Genomic DNA, 14973 nt, shown 5'->3' with positions numbered 1-14973 from the left:
GTGTCCTTGGAAGGAGAGCATTTCCTTTAATGACTAAATGGGGCTGTTCAGCCTGGAGAAGCTGCATGGAGATCTCAGAGCAGCTTCCAGTGTCTGAAGGGGCACACAAGGATGCTGGAGAGGGGCTCTTCATCAGGGACTGCAGTGACAGGACAAAGGGTGATGGGTTCAAACAGAAACAGGTGAAGCTCAAGTTAGACAGAAGGCAGAAGCTCTTCCCTGTGAGGGTGCTGAGGCGCTGGCACAGGGTGCCCAGAGAAGCTGTGGCTGCCCCATCCCTGGCAGTGTTCAAGGCCAGGTTGGACACAGGGGCTTGGAGCAAGCTGCTCCAGTGGAAGGGGTCCCTGCCCATGGCAGGTGGCTGGAACTGAATAAGCTTCAAGGTCCCTTCCAACCCAAACCACTCTGGGATTCTATGATATTCAGAGGGCCTAGAAGGTTGTCAGTACAAGAGAAAGTAGTATTACATATACATGGTCTAATCAACCCCAAATTGAAGTCTCACCATATCCTCCAGGGACGCCTCTCTGCCTTTGGTTCCTTAAATCGTTTTACTGCAAAGAGAATGAGAGAGGTTACATCAACCAGCAGAGCTGAACCGATGCACAAGTGCAGGCTGTGCCAACCTTCAAGGCAAAAGCAGTCAAAGAACTCTGGAGCACCCTCAGTATTCCCCAGTGTAAAGCCGAGCAAATCCGAGCACTTGGCTCCCAACTGACCCACAGGTCAGCAGGAGGCACAGTAGAGGTGTTTGGGAGGTAGGTGTTTGATTCCGGCATCCTTCAGCAGCAGCATGCTCGTGCCATGGGAAGCAACCCAAGGGAAGCTAGGGAGGGATCATCACCGTCTACCAGCCCTAAATTCTTCCAGGCAAACAAATGATGGTACCGACACTGAAATGGTTACAGCCCATGAGTTCACTAAGCTTTTGGGTCACAGCAGGGCAATAAAGCCATCTCCTCTTGCAGATAACAGGACCAGAGGACCTTGAAGGATGCAGCACCCTGCACTCATCTCCAGCATGAAGGTACCAATGCCAATCCCAAACCCCCTGTGAGCTGACATGGCTCCATGCCAGCTAGGATTAAAACCTTATCTCATTACACGGTATTTTGCATGCCCACTGGCTACCACTGTGGAGCAGTGGTCTTAGACACATGGCTTCAGTACCACCAAAAACATGCCCTAAGATAATGGATGCAACTCTTCCTTCCTTGAAAAGTCAAGGTTGGACATGGCTTTGAGAAACGTGGTCTAGTTGAAGATGCCCCTGCTCATTGCAGGAGGATTGGACTAGATAAGCTTTGCAGGTCCATTCCAACACAAATCATTCTGGGATTCTGCCTCCCAAGCTCTCCATGAACTGGGCATTGCAGAAGCATCTCAGAAGGTCCTAGTTAATTTGACACAGAGCTCTGATGCTCTCCTTGGGCTCAACCAGTTTTTACATGCACAAACAGGAGCTGCTAATGGAAAATACTAAGTTCCATATCTCATGCAGAAGTCATTTTTGACTGGTTTGCTATCACTCCAGCTAGGAGTGATACCCCAGAAGTAAAGGGCATTCAGTGGCACTGTCTTGCATTGTGGTAAGGTTGCCAACAGCTACATCTAGAGCTACAGACATCATCATTACGCTGCCTCCAAACCTCAGGTGGACACAGGATGCAGCTCCCCATCCTTGCCTCTGCTGCTGGAATCACTCTCCTTGTCACCGACAGCAGGTTAAAGCTGTCACAATCAGTCCCCATACACATTGCCAGCTTGAACGGGATCCAGAGTTAAAAATAAGGAGCTGTGATGGTTTGGGAGGGAAATGGTCAAAAACAACGATTCGGTGCATTCTCTCTTAACATCCTGACGGGGATGAGAGCAGAGCTGCTGCTTGGTGGTGCCATCTAGTGAAACCAGGAGCCTGAAAGCAGCAGAACACTTGAGTATGAATCAATATGCAATGCACGACCCCGTTAGAGAAACCACCCCAGGAGTACCTATTGTGAGCATCAGGCACCAAATCCTGCTACACAGCCCAGCTCTGCCCAAAACCAGGCGAACCACTGCAGTGAGTACTGAAGAGGACACAGACTACAGGAGCCCAAACACATGATCAGGTTTTATCACAACTAAGGCTTCACAATTTGAAGCCCTGTAGCTCCTTTTAAAAGCAACCAGAAGCCAGAACACACACCCACCATCCCACTTCATCACAGCTATTCTTTCTTCATCTCCACCCAGCTCCATGTAACCTGCCACTGCTTTCAGATGTGCAGCCAAAGGGACTCCTTTCACTGCCGACAGCTCTTGGCACATGAGGACACTTCCCAGGGCATCTTGTGGATATGAGGACGGGGACACAGGTAAAAGCAGGGACATCAGAGCCGCATGTTCTTTCTGCTCTCCAGCAGGGTAAGGAGATGCACTTCTATAGACAGGAGTTTCCTTACTGCCCATGGGAGGAACAGGGCACACGCAACACCTCCGGCCCAGTTTAGATCACTAACACTGCTGCTAAGGCCAGCACAATTTTAAACACAACTTGATATCCAGCCCTCTTGCAGATTCACATTCTTCTTACTCGTTAGCCTTTCAGTTAATTAAACTGCAGAGAAGCAAATCACTTCCAAGTAAAAAAATGCCCTTTGAGAGCCGGGAACTGATCTAATTCAGGCACGCCACAGTAGCTAGTCCCATGGGCAACCCATAAAATACCCACAGGGAATCTGAGTGACTCGGGTTATAACCTGAAATAAGGCTTTTCCTCCTCTGCTCAGTGGGGAGATAGATACACAGCTTTGAAGGCACAACTCACACACAGACCAGAAGGCAAACCCACCTCGAGAAGTGGAGCCAGCAGCAGGCTCAGTAAGGGCTGGGATAAAGCACCAACACACTGGATGGATACATCCCAAACAAAGGGCTCTTTGCTGTTCTGTATCTAGACAGCAATTAACTGACCTGCTCAGCCCAGGTGCACTTGGGCACATCTGCCCCACAGGACAGCCTGGGCTCATTCCAATGGGAAAGGTCTTCCTGGTCCAGCCTGGAAGGATGCAGGAACTTCCCTGCCTGAGCCTCAACATTCCAGAAGTACAACTTCGTGCTACTCTTACTGGCAGGGTGAAAGCACAATATATGAAAAGACAATCCCCAGAGCCCAGGATTTCAATCAAGCACATGGAGGGGTTTCAGTGACACTATCAAACCCATAGAAAACCAGCACTCCAGTGATCTGATTCATTACTGACATTACTGAGTAATGAAGCAGAGGTCATGTCAAGTTACACCAGGCACTGATGCAGCAGTGTGTGTCTTATCCCTGTCCAGAAAAACCACATTGTTTCCCTTATCCAGCTAAATCCCAGCACAAGATCATAGAATGGTTTGGGTTGGAAAGGACCTTAAGATCATTCAGTTCCACCCCCCTGCCATGGGCAGGGACACCCCTCACACCAGACCATGTTGCCCAAGTCCAACCTGGCCTTGAACACTGCCAGGGATGGAGCATTCACCACTTCTCTGGGCACCCTGTGCCAGCACCTCACCACCCTCACAGTAAAGAACTTCTTCCTTATATCTAACCTGAACTTCCCCTGTTTCAGTTCCAACCCATCACCCCTTGTCCTATCACTACAATCCCTGATGAAGCAGTAATTTCCATCAACACAAACAAGGTCTATCACCCCTGATGCCCTTCAAAAGGCCACTTGCATTTCACTCGCCCATAAACAAGAGACCCATGGACCAATCTAGCTGTTTGAGGAGCCAGAGGTATCTAAATTGAACCTGTCTTGCTCAGCTCATGCTGCCAAGAACATGATGCTGCAGTTGGAGGAGTCTGCAGGCCACCAAGCTGACCACTAACCTGACCATGAGAGCACCAGGGCTGATCCTCAGTATTTTCTTAATGAGAAGTGACACGTTACATATCCACAGCCACTCAGGCTAGAAATACAGTAATTCAGTGCGATAAGATGACAAGTAAGAGGCAAGAAGTTAATGGTGTCTTGCCTTGTTGAACACAGCTTGTCATGCCTCATTAGATTTAAGAGTTATCCGAGACTGTGTAATTATCAGAGACAGTAAAACTGTTGTATTAAAGATAAAAGCTAGTATTACAGAGAAATAATTAACTGCTTAATAGGGCATTTACTGTGCAGGGCTGCAGCAGGCTGTCTCCAAATTGAACCAGAAGCCAGTCAAGATCAACAGAGCTTGAAGAGGCAGCAGAGTCCTTTGGTAGCCGTCACCCAGAGGGTAGGGGGTGATGCTAAATCCATATAAAAACAGCACCAGGTCTTTAAACACTCAAGGAGCTGATGAAGTCCACTTGGAAGCAGCACTGCTGCTTCTGTGCTTTGGGAGCAACGTGGGCTCTGGAGCAACAGGCTGAGCAGCAACTGCAGTGTCCCTGCTCCCTTCCAAACCATGGCATGCACAGCTCAGCTGGCTGAGGCTGGAGAAAGGCTGAAGTCTCCTTTGCCCTTCTCAAAACGTGTCTCTACTCACTGGGGTCAACTCGGTTTTCCACCAGCTGTAGGTGTGGGTTTGCTGCTATGGCTCAGCCAGACCAGTCCACCCCAAGCTGTGCATCTTATGCATGCATCAAGCAAACAAACATGGGATATTGACGTTCTAGCACCTACACCCAACTACAAATTGAGTTTAGTGCACAAAGGGTTGCATAAGACGGGACAGAACTGACGTCCCATTAGATTAAATACGAGACTAGCATGCCCTGGGTCTACACCAGAAGTTATCAGGAGTTTGTCCTCCTAACAGTGCTACAGCCACAGTATCAATTATTTTGGATGGAGAGGCATGCAGTGCCATGGGTTGGTTAGTGGTGGACTTGGCAGGCCTGGGGTAAAGGCTGGATTTGATGATCTTAAAGGTCTTTTCCAACCCAGTTGATTCTATGATTCTATTCTAACTCTGCTTCCCTCCTCAGCTTTGTCCATTTGTAAAGCAAGCTGGCTTTTGCAAGGAAGCAATGTGACTGCACACCTCTGTAGAAAGCCCAATCTCACTTCATGCCTTTTCACATCATCACTGCGAAACAGGACTTCACATCACTAACACTAAACAAGAAACCAGCCCCAGTAACACACTAAGCAAGTCAAATCCACATAAACATTTAGATCCCTTTCCCTCCCCATCAATCTTTCCAAGGGAAAGAAAACACCAGTGTGTACCAGAGGTACAGGCAAGCTTCAAGACAAATGTGTAAAGTCTAAAAGCAGCAAAGTTGAGTACAGGCTGGGAACAATTGCTCCAGGATTGAGTTCAAGTGGGGAAGCTCGAGAAATCAGCCTCAACTCACAGTGCTACTGGTGGTGTAAAGCCTGGGTGTTTGCACCATGTTTAAGGTGAATCCTAGCTGGTGTCAGTGCCTACTGAGCTGCCCCTTTTAGCAGGGCAAAGCTATTTGTTCTGAAGAGTAGCAAATTCAGGAGTTCTATGTCTGACAGCACAAAACCACCCAGTGGTGGTACTGCTGCTGCAGAGATGTCACAGGTTGATGGGAGATGCTGGGTGAAATAAAGATGAAGACCTCATGTTCGTGGCTGAGGGCCCTTGTAACAGAGCAGGATGCTACAGCCAGCACCATGGAAATACAAGCTGCTGAATGGAGGAGAGTTGAGAGTGCTTGTCCAGGTTCTTCCTGCAGGACCCAAACCTGCACTGAGCCCATTCTAATTTAATTCCAAGTGATTCCATTTAAATTTCAATTTACAGTAAAAGAGGTGGATGCCAACAGTAAACCAGCTTACACTGTAGAAGCGCATTGCCTTCAGAAAGGCTTCAAAGACAGTGCTCAAGATCAACAAAAGCATCATGAAGTCCCAACCTGAAGCACAGAGGCTGCTCCAAGGCACACAGCCCTGATGCAGCAGGGAGGTGAGGTGCTGTGTGACCATCTAGACTTGCCACACGGTCCAAAGCATCCCGAGGAAAGGCTGGGTAGGTGGGAAGAAGATGCTCCTAGAGGAGTCAGAAGAAGGGGTCCCATATCTATCTCATTAAACAGGAGCCAAGCACCAGAGAGATGCCAGTCTGCCTTCTGGAGTTGCTGTCCTCATAAGCGACCACTCTTCCCCTACTTGGCTCTGGTTACTGCAGATAAAAAGCTGTGAAGGGAAACTGAAAGGGAAGGAGGATGAGTGACAATGAGAGACATACCCTGCCTATGAGTGAGAAAGGGCAGGGCAGGAAACAACAGTGCCAAGCCCTTCCTTTTCAGTCAAAGAGGATAAAGGCCTTACACACTTGAAATCCCCTCAGGGCCACCAGGCTGGGTGGAAGCTGGACATGTAAATGAGAACCTGTGAAATGTAAAGAAGCAAGTTTGGGAGGAGAGGTTTTCATTATAGATCTGTAAATCGTCAGAAAACTAGAAGATAAAAGCTCCCTGACAGCCATTCTCTCTTGTTTTTTTTTCAGAGTAATAACAGGTAGACATTTATTATGGTGTTTCCTGATGCAGTAAGAAGTTGCAGCAAGAGAAGTGCTCCCACTACTAAGGTAATTATAGGGGAGTTACATTATGTATGTAAATATATATCTCACATATACATATAAAACTAGTTATATATAGTGACATACACATTTAATTATATCCACTATAAGCCGAGTCTGCAGCAACGCAGTCCCACAGTCTGCTTCTGCTTTCAAACAAATTCTCTATTACAATCAAATCAAAAACAGCACCAAACACCCAATTCCCTTGTGCTGCTCCTCAGCCCGCTTGTGGTGGAGCACTCATGCATGCAAGACCCTCCCTGCACCCCCACTGACCCCACACTGCAGCCAGACAAACGCATCAGCACAGGGGCCTCTTGGCAATAAACCCCCTAACTGAGGCAGAATTAGCTGTGCACTAGCAAACACCTACATTGGCCTTTTTAATCATCAGCATCTCTTGATAAATCTTACTGAAATCAACCAAAGGATGCAAGAGTTTGAGCTTTGTAAGGGAGAGTCCTTCAACAAGTCTTTGATTCACAAAGTCAGGACAGGCCCCAGAGGATGAAGGGGAACCTGCTATTAGAAGCACTGGAGAGAGTGCTGAGTTTTACACATGTTAACTCCGGTCCATCAAAAGCAAAGGCTGCAGTGTCCAGGACTGGTTGCCTGCTTTTAAGAGAAAGGCTACACTGCCTACTGTAAAGCCCACCTCTGGAGCACCACCACACTGGTGAGGACGAGGACTTTATTTCTGGCCTTTACAGAAGAGGACCCAGCGCTACTGTACCAGGCACGACACAGCAGCTCTTCCCCTGCCCACCCTCCATGTTATTTATAGGCTGTACAGTCTCCAATAACACAATTTCCACCTATTTTGAAGGACACACCCTTTCACAGGCTTTTTCCAAGCCCCAGGCAGGGAACAGAGACCAAAACCCTGGGGTCTGCACTATTCTTAGCCTGAGCATGCAGCTACTCAGGCAGCTCAAACCCAGCCACAACAGGAGGCAGCAGCAGCCGGTGCTTGCAGAGAGCAGCCAACGTGCTGCTTGTGAGGTCAGTGTGTGCAGAGGCTCAAAGCACTCACCCTCCATCAGTTCAGGGAGCAGAGAAAGTCCTACCGGTGGTTTAAGGAGACTTACGCTACTGACTTAACGTCCTCCAGTCTGCACTCGTGTTTAGTCCTTCATCCCCAAACACCCTCGTAGCAAGGCTTCAGGAACCTAGCAGACCTGGAAGAGGGGATACTTTAGGGAAGTAATAGGAATAGATGATGCGTTCTGGGTTATCTCTGGCTCTGCAAGAAATGAGGCAGCAGGGAAGTATATAGACTGAGCTAGCTCCTGCTGAAGATACTCAGCTGTTGCTGAGCTGTTCTACAGCATCTTTTAGGTAAGAAGAGGGGTTTTATTGTGGACTAGAAAGTTTGTTAGAGGAGCATACATGGACCACGTTTGAGTGTTCAGAACTGCCTGCTGGAGCAACAGCTCTGTGCAAAACCCTGCAGGGTGCTGCACAGTGAGGCTGACGTAGGGGGGCCACAAGAAATACTTCAGTATCTTTCCTCCCTGAGACCTCAGCTAACAGCTGATCTCCCCTCCCCTTTCTTTTTAGCCCATATGTTCCTACTCCCCACACAGATCCAGAGTCATAGAATCCTTGGGGTTGGAAAGGACCTTAAGATCACCCAGACCATCTAGAGTCATCTGCAGGTCTAGGGTTAGGGTTAGCTCTGGAACTCACGAAGCGGCACCACTCCCCCATCGTCCCCCCTGTAGAGATGTATTAAGAGCCTCAGCTGGAACACTGCTCCCTGTGGAAACCCTAACTGCCCAAATGAAGGCCATACAGTACTTTGGTTTGGTTCTCAGCCTTAAGCTCCACCCCGTGTGTCTGTTTTCAATGTGGATTTTTCCTGTTATCCTTACAGCCAAATGCCAGGGGGTCACAAACCACAGCTTCGGGATCATAAACATCAGCCATGCTTTGCATATTGAGAACAAGGCATATATTTGATGACACAGTAACACTTGTAAGGACCTGGATTGGAGCTGGGCTGCAGCTCAAATGTAGAGCGTTTTATTTAACTCTGCCCTGGGGAAGCAGTATCCTCTATCCAGGTAAAGCATCGTTTTGAGTCAGTGCCTTGAAAAACAGGGTTTAGACAAGAAACGTTTTATTTTAACACCGTAAGAGCCAAGACTGAAGCACGAAGTGATGCAACTGGGCTGACAGTTACCATTAAAGTCTGCCCTGCAGTTTTCTCACAAATGCTGTTAAAAACCAGCTGGAAGTTTAACAGCCTCCTCCTTAAAGCTCTAATTGCTCCATCTCAATCACAGAGGACTCATTTCCCTGCAAAGTTTCTTGTACAGGGTTAAAAAGCACTTATAATATCACCTGCTCACCACGGGCTGCAGATGGATTCAGCAAGGTGCTTGGCAGCCCTTGGGTGATGGAAAACTCCTCAGGCAGTTCTAGCTCCCCAGCTCATTTCTCAGCTCACCCCATCCACTTGTTCCTTCAGAAACCACCAGGAGCCTCAGGGCAGCTTTTGCTGCTCAAAAGGAGACTTCCAAGAAGAGGTCAACATCATCAAGAGCTGAAATGCAACAGCTGCATCGAAAGCTGCACGTGGCTCAATGGAGCACACCAAGAGCTGCACGTGGCTCAGTGGAGCACACCAAGAGCTGCACGTGGCTCAATGGAGCACACCAGGAGCTGCACGGGGCTCAATGGAGCACACCAAGAGCTGCACGTGGCTCAATGGAGCACACCAGGAGCTGCACGTGGCTCAATGGAGCACACCAAGAGCTGCACGTGGCTCAATGGAGCACATCAGGAGCTGCACGTGGCTCAATGGAGCACACCAGGAGCTGCACGTGGCTCAATGGAGCACACCAGGAGCTGCACGTGGCTCAATGGAGCACATCAGGAGCTGCACGTGGCTCAATGGAGCACACCAAGAGCTGCACGTGGCTCAATGGAGCACACCAGGAGCTGCACGTGGCTCAATGGAGCACACCAAGAGCTGCACGTGGCTCAATGGAGCACACCAGGAGCTGCACGTGGCTCAATGGAGCACACCAGGAGCTGCACGTGGCTCAATGGAGCACACCAGGAGCTGCACGTGGCTCAATGGAGCACACCAGGAGCTGCACGTGGCTCAATGGAGCACACCAGGAGCTGCACGTGGCTCAATGGAGCACACCAAGAGCTGCACGGGGCTCAATGGAGCACACCAAGAGCTGCACGTGGCTCAATGGAGCACACCAAGAGCTGCACGTGGCTCAATGGAGCACACCAGGAGCTGCACGTGGCTCAATGGAGCACACCAAGAGCTGCACGTGGCTCAATGGAGCACACCAAGAGCTGCACGTGGCTCAATGGAGCACACCAGGAGCTGCACGTGGCTCAATGGAGCACACCAAGAGCTGCACGTGGCTCAATGGAGCACATCAAGAGCTGCACGTGGCTCAATGGAGCTGCACGTGGCTCAATGCAAGCACATCAAGGCTGAGCACACCAAGAGCTGCACATGGCATCACAGAGCTGCACGTGGCTCAATGGAGCACACCAGGAGCTGCACGTGGCTCAATGGAGCACACCAGGAGCTGCACGTGGCTCAATGGAGCACACCAAGGGCTGCACGTGGCTCAATGGAGCTGCACAATGGAGCACATCAAGAGCTGCACGTGGCTCAATGGAGCACACCAAGAGCTGCACGTGGCTCAATGGAGCACACCAGGAGCTGCACGTGGCTCAATGGAGCACACCAAGAGCTGCACGTGGCTCAATGGAGCACACCAAGAGCTGCACGTGGCTCAATGGAGCACACCAAGAGCTGCACAGCCCTTCCAGCTTACAATGCACACCGCATGCTTTCCAGCTGGTTTTCAGATGCACTGCAGCAGAAGAACCTCTTGAGAGCCCTGCCACACGTAGCTTCCTGCTTAACCCACAAACCTACGTGTAAAGGGTAACCCACAAACCTACTGCAGTCCACAGAGCACCTCCGGAGACACAGTTAAACTTTGTGGCTTTGTTTTCCCCTAGAGGGCAAGCATCTGCCGTGGAGAAGCTGCCATTTAAATACATATGTGTGTGTGAACAATCAAAACCAAACACAGCTCCACGGTTGTGTGAGAGGAAGCAGAGTCAGCAGAGCCTGTCTTGGGCACGGTACAGTGCTTTCACGTCCCTTTAAAGTGACTTTAGAAACAGACTGGAAGCCTGAACAGATCAACTGCTCTACAGTTCGTTTCTTCACTTCCCTGACACGCACTCACACTCCACCCAACCTTAAGAGAGATTTTCAGTGCAAAAGTCAAAACCCGACCCAGAAAGCACTCAGGGTAATTCTGAAGCACAGAAACAGAGCAGCAATTCAAACTACATACAGCGACAAGCCTGAACTTAGCACTGGGGCAGGACCATAGACAGGTTTGTGTTGGAAGGGACCTTCAAAGCTCATCTAGTGCAAGCACCCTGCAGCAAGCAGGGACATCTCCAACTAGATCAGTTTGCTCAGAGCCTCATCCAACCTGACCTTCAATATTTCCAGGGATGGGGCACCCACCACCTCTCCGAGCTACCTGTGCCAGTGTCTCATCACATCACTGCAAAATATTTCTTCCCTATATCCAGTCTGAATCTGCCCTCCTTTAGTTTTAAACCATCACCCTTTCTCCTAACACTACATGGCCTACTAAAAAGCCACAACAGGTTGCTTAAGCTTGATTTGTCAGGTGAGGATGACTACTTGGGCCTCTACTAGTCCCTCTCAAAGTTCAGACCCTTCCATACATTAGGATGCTGCTTCCCATTTTCACTAACCAATCCCACCACCCTGGTGGAAAATGCACTGCAAGGCCAGCTGGTAAGTCCACAGAGACCAGGAAAGCACACACCATAGAGCAAGGGATACTTCCTATGCTCTTTACCAGCAGTTTCCTACAGCCAAGAGCCACAGCTTCTTTTACAGTCAATCTGGCAAACTCCTGTTCTGTGGTCCTGCCTCAGGACAAGCTGCTTGGACCAGTGTGCATCACACCACCAAGGTGCTAACAAAGCGGCTCCATCACCAGGGTCCGTGCCACAAACAGCTCTGCTTTCTCCAACTGAACTCAAGGCAAGATGAGCAAGAAGAATGCATCCAGCAGCGATGTGCAAGAGGAGATAAAGGGACACTGCTGCCACATTAGGCAGGATCAAGACCTCTTCCAATGTCAAGCTGAAAACCAGGTTTCACTGTGCAGAGAGAGATATGCAGACCAGTCCAACACAGCTCTCCTTGCCTGGCAGTATGAACTCTCTTTAAGACCCAAGTCTATTCTGACACCTGCAGCACAAGTGCTGCTAAGCCTCATTCAGCTCAGAGCTGCCAGGACAGTTTCAGAAAGAGGAAGCTGGGAGAGCAATAAATATTCTTACACATGTCCTTTGTGGTGGGGCAGAAAACAAGTTTACCAGCTCAAAGGAAAGCTTTTTCCATTCACAATGGAGGAAAAAGATCCTTTCACTCCCCAAATCTGCTTCAAAAGGTCTAAATAGCAGCACCTACAGGGACTCAAGCCCCAACTCACACCCGGCATCTGCAGCAGAGATGGCTGCAACGTGCCTTCTCCACTTACACGAGTGAGCATCAAGGCAAAGCATTACGAATGACTTCAGATGGGATTGCACAATTATCCACACTCCTCCAAGTCCTGACCTCCCTAAGGGCTACTTCTTGCAGAGGAAACTGGATTGCCACACACACACACACCCCTGCTTGGCTTCACTGCCTCTTCTTTCTAGTGCTTGTGTCTCGGCTCTTGCAAGCATCCTTACAGCCAAAGCGCCTCCAAAGCCACCACAGGCACACGGGAAGGGCAACACCTCATTGTCATTTGGTTACCAAATGGGGTAAAGCTGCAACCACAGCAAGCCCCAGGATGTACCGGAACTGGGCCTGGCTACAGGCTTCTTGCTGGAAAAGCAAGAGTGTTTGCAGGCTCAAATGAACTCCGCCATCACTATTGCTTATGGTAGTTGACAGCTAAGATAACCACACTAAGCAGCTTTCCTGACCCCCTGCCAAGGCTGGGCATCATTTACTGTTCACAGCGCATTTCATGTATCCCACAGCAACGGGAGCAACCACACCAGTCATCCCATTCAGACGCTCATGCAACACTAACTTCCTCCTTCGCTGGGTTCTCCTGCCAGCTTGGCAGCAGAGACTCTTTCCACAGCCTCAAGAGACAGAACTACAAGGACACAAACTCTTCCAACAAAAACATATAATCTTACCCTTCCTGCAATGGGCCACACTTGGGAGCCACGTTCTGCACGTGCACTCTGGGAGCACATCCTGAGCACACCCACATGCAAAACTTTGCAGAGCATCGTGTTACTCTGAGCTGGAGTTCCTGGAGATGTGAAAACATCGAGTGCTCTGAACCACACCTGCACAGTTTGGAAACATTAACTATTCAAATTCAGGTGCTCCTCCAGCTGAGCTGGTACTTCAAAGCAGGAGAGCAAAAAGCATTGGCTTGGGTTCAGATGGGAACTGAATTTCCACGCACTGACCTGTAACACCAAGCAAGCTGGCCTGCAACACCCCATTAAAGCAGAAGTGACATACAAACAGCAGAAATCCACCCCCAGGGATGTCACAGTACTGAAGGAAGAAGTACCCAAGAAGGGCTGACACTGACTCCAGTAACAGCAGTGTCCCAGCTTCTGTTTCAGCTGGGGCTGCCTGGCTTGATGATGGACTGATGGAGATGCAGTCAAGGCTCCCAGGTATCTATGAGTCTGGACACACATCACCACCAGCTCAAGAGGCCCCCATCCAGACAGGCCACACGAATAACCCAAAAGCTGCTTCTTAAGTTAGGGTCTAATGTAAAGTCATTGGTAAGCCTGCTACAAGCAGTGTGGGTCAGAAGCCTGCACACGAACAGCCCCACCAGCAGACCTGAGAAACCCTCCAAACATGGGGAGCAAACAGGGCACAGGTAAGAGGCAGTTGGGGTGAATAAGGGACCACCAGCTCAGCTGCAGCCAGAGGAGGTGCTGCGGTTGAGATCCCAGGGCTGCAAACACATCTGCTTTTGGGGGCCCAGCCAGCAGTTTTGGTCACAGCTTCAGACATTGAGCTGATTCACAACGAAACCACAACAGGATCAGCTCTCAGTTTCTCCTCATTAAGCATGAGGCGGTTGATGTGCAAGGAAATATCAGCCCCTGCACCAGGGGGAGGTTAGCTCAGGGTTGATGATTTGCTAAGCAGGGGTTACACAGCCTTCATCCACAGGAGTACTTTGATATGATGAACTGATGTCCTTGCTTTTACCAGACACCCCGTGGAGTTTATGGGACAATTAACCCACATGTGCACATCACTAAGGCGAACAGGCACTCACAACTAGTCCTTACTGTCACTACTTGGTGAAACACAAGCAGTGCTATCAGCTATCACAGGAAGAACTTGCTGCAGAATCCCCTCGCAGCTTGGCGTTAACCGCAGCACTTTGGAAGCGGTTTCCAGAAGGCAGAAAGGGGCAAATGAACCTCAAAACGTGCAGCTACTGAGCCAGGAAACTTGGAAGTTTTAGTTCACCGTCACCACAGGGTTTTAAACAAGGAAAACAGACCGGGTTCTGGCACGTTATCCAGCTTTTGCTAAACCACTTAACCCTAAAGAGAAGCACCACGTTGCTCTGAGGAAAACGCAGCTGCAGCACACACCAGTCAGGTTTCCCAGGTCCTTCTCAGGTTTCAGGGCTCCCCACCTTCTTATTGCTCCTACCACCCCTCCACAGCAACCACATACCCCAGTAACCTCCTTCCCCAGCCTTTCAGCCCCCAGACTTCACAGTTAAAGCAAAGTTAACCACCACATCAAGTCGGGCCACTACGGCTCTAATCAGGCAACGCTGCATCCAGCACCCACCCTGGGATATACTTTTGCTTCTGCCTTGTAAATCCCCACGTTACCCCATTAGCTTTCACACTTCATTAAAATCTTCTGAGCGACTGAGCAATCGCTCATGCAAGCGGAGCCGATTTGAACAGATTACAGCCGCAACTTCGCGGTGCTTCATTACCATCAGCTTAAGGCTGGAAACAAGAGTTTTAAGCAGCAGCAGCAGCATCTGTCGCCCTAACCGCCTGCTCGGCGCCGCGAACAAGCTCCCGCACTCCGCTTTAAACCCCAGCACAGACAACGCAGACCTTGGCGTTTATAAGGAAACGGGTCCCCAGCCACCTGGCAGCGCTGGCCGAGAGGCACCCCCGGTACTCACGCATGAGGGTGCTGAAGGCGCAGAGGGCCAGCAGCGCCTGCAGCAGCACCCCGAAGCGCCCCAGCAGAGCGCCACTGCCGCAGCCGTGAGCGGGGCGCGGGGCCATGGACGGAGCGGGGTGCGGAGCTGCGGGACGGGCTGGAGCAGAGCGGGACGAAGCGGCCCCGGCGCGCACAAAGGCGGCCCCCGAGCAGCCACCGCCCCCCGGCCC

At 50.2% G+C, this 14973-nt stretch overlaps 1 protein-coding gene across 1 annotated transcript in view; it reads right to left on the bottom strand.

The window, feature by feature from the left end:
• Nucleotides 1–14953, bottom strand: part of LOC134173894 (store-operated calcium entry regulator STIMATE-like) — a 37596-nt gene extending 22643 nt beyond the window's left edge. The window contains exons 1-2 of the mRNA XM_062638363.1: nt 14763–14953; nt 506–554 (exon numbers count right to left, since the gene is read on the bottom strand). Of these exons, the coding sequence (XP_062494347.1) occupies nt 506–554; nt 14763–14868 (155 nt within the window). The 5' untranslated portion in view covers nt 14869–14953. The remainder of the gene's footprint in view (nt 1–505; nt 555–14762) is intronic.
• Nucleotides 14954–14973: the final 20 nt, after the last annotated feature.

The sequence above is a fragment of the Pezoporus occidentalis genome, unplaced genomic scaffold, assembly GCF_034315485.1.
Source record: "Pezoporus occidentalis ecotype Australia unplaced genomic scaffold, CSIRO_AGI_Poc_V1 ctg562, whole genome shotgun sequence".
Lineage (NCBI taxonomy): Eukaryota > Metazoa > Chordata > Aves > Psittaciformes > Psittacidae > Pezoporus > Pezoporus occidentalis.
Note: the sequence above shows the minus strand (reverse complement) of the source record. Positions and strands in the feature narration are given on the sequence as shown.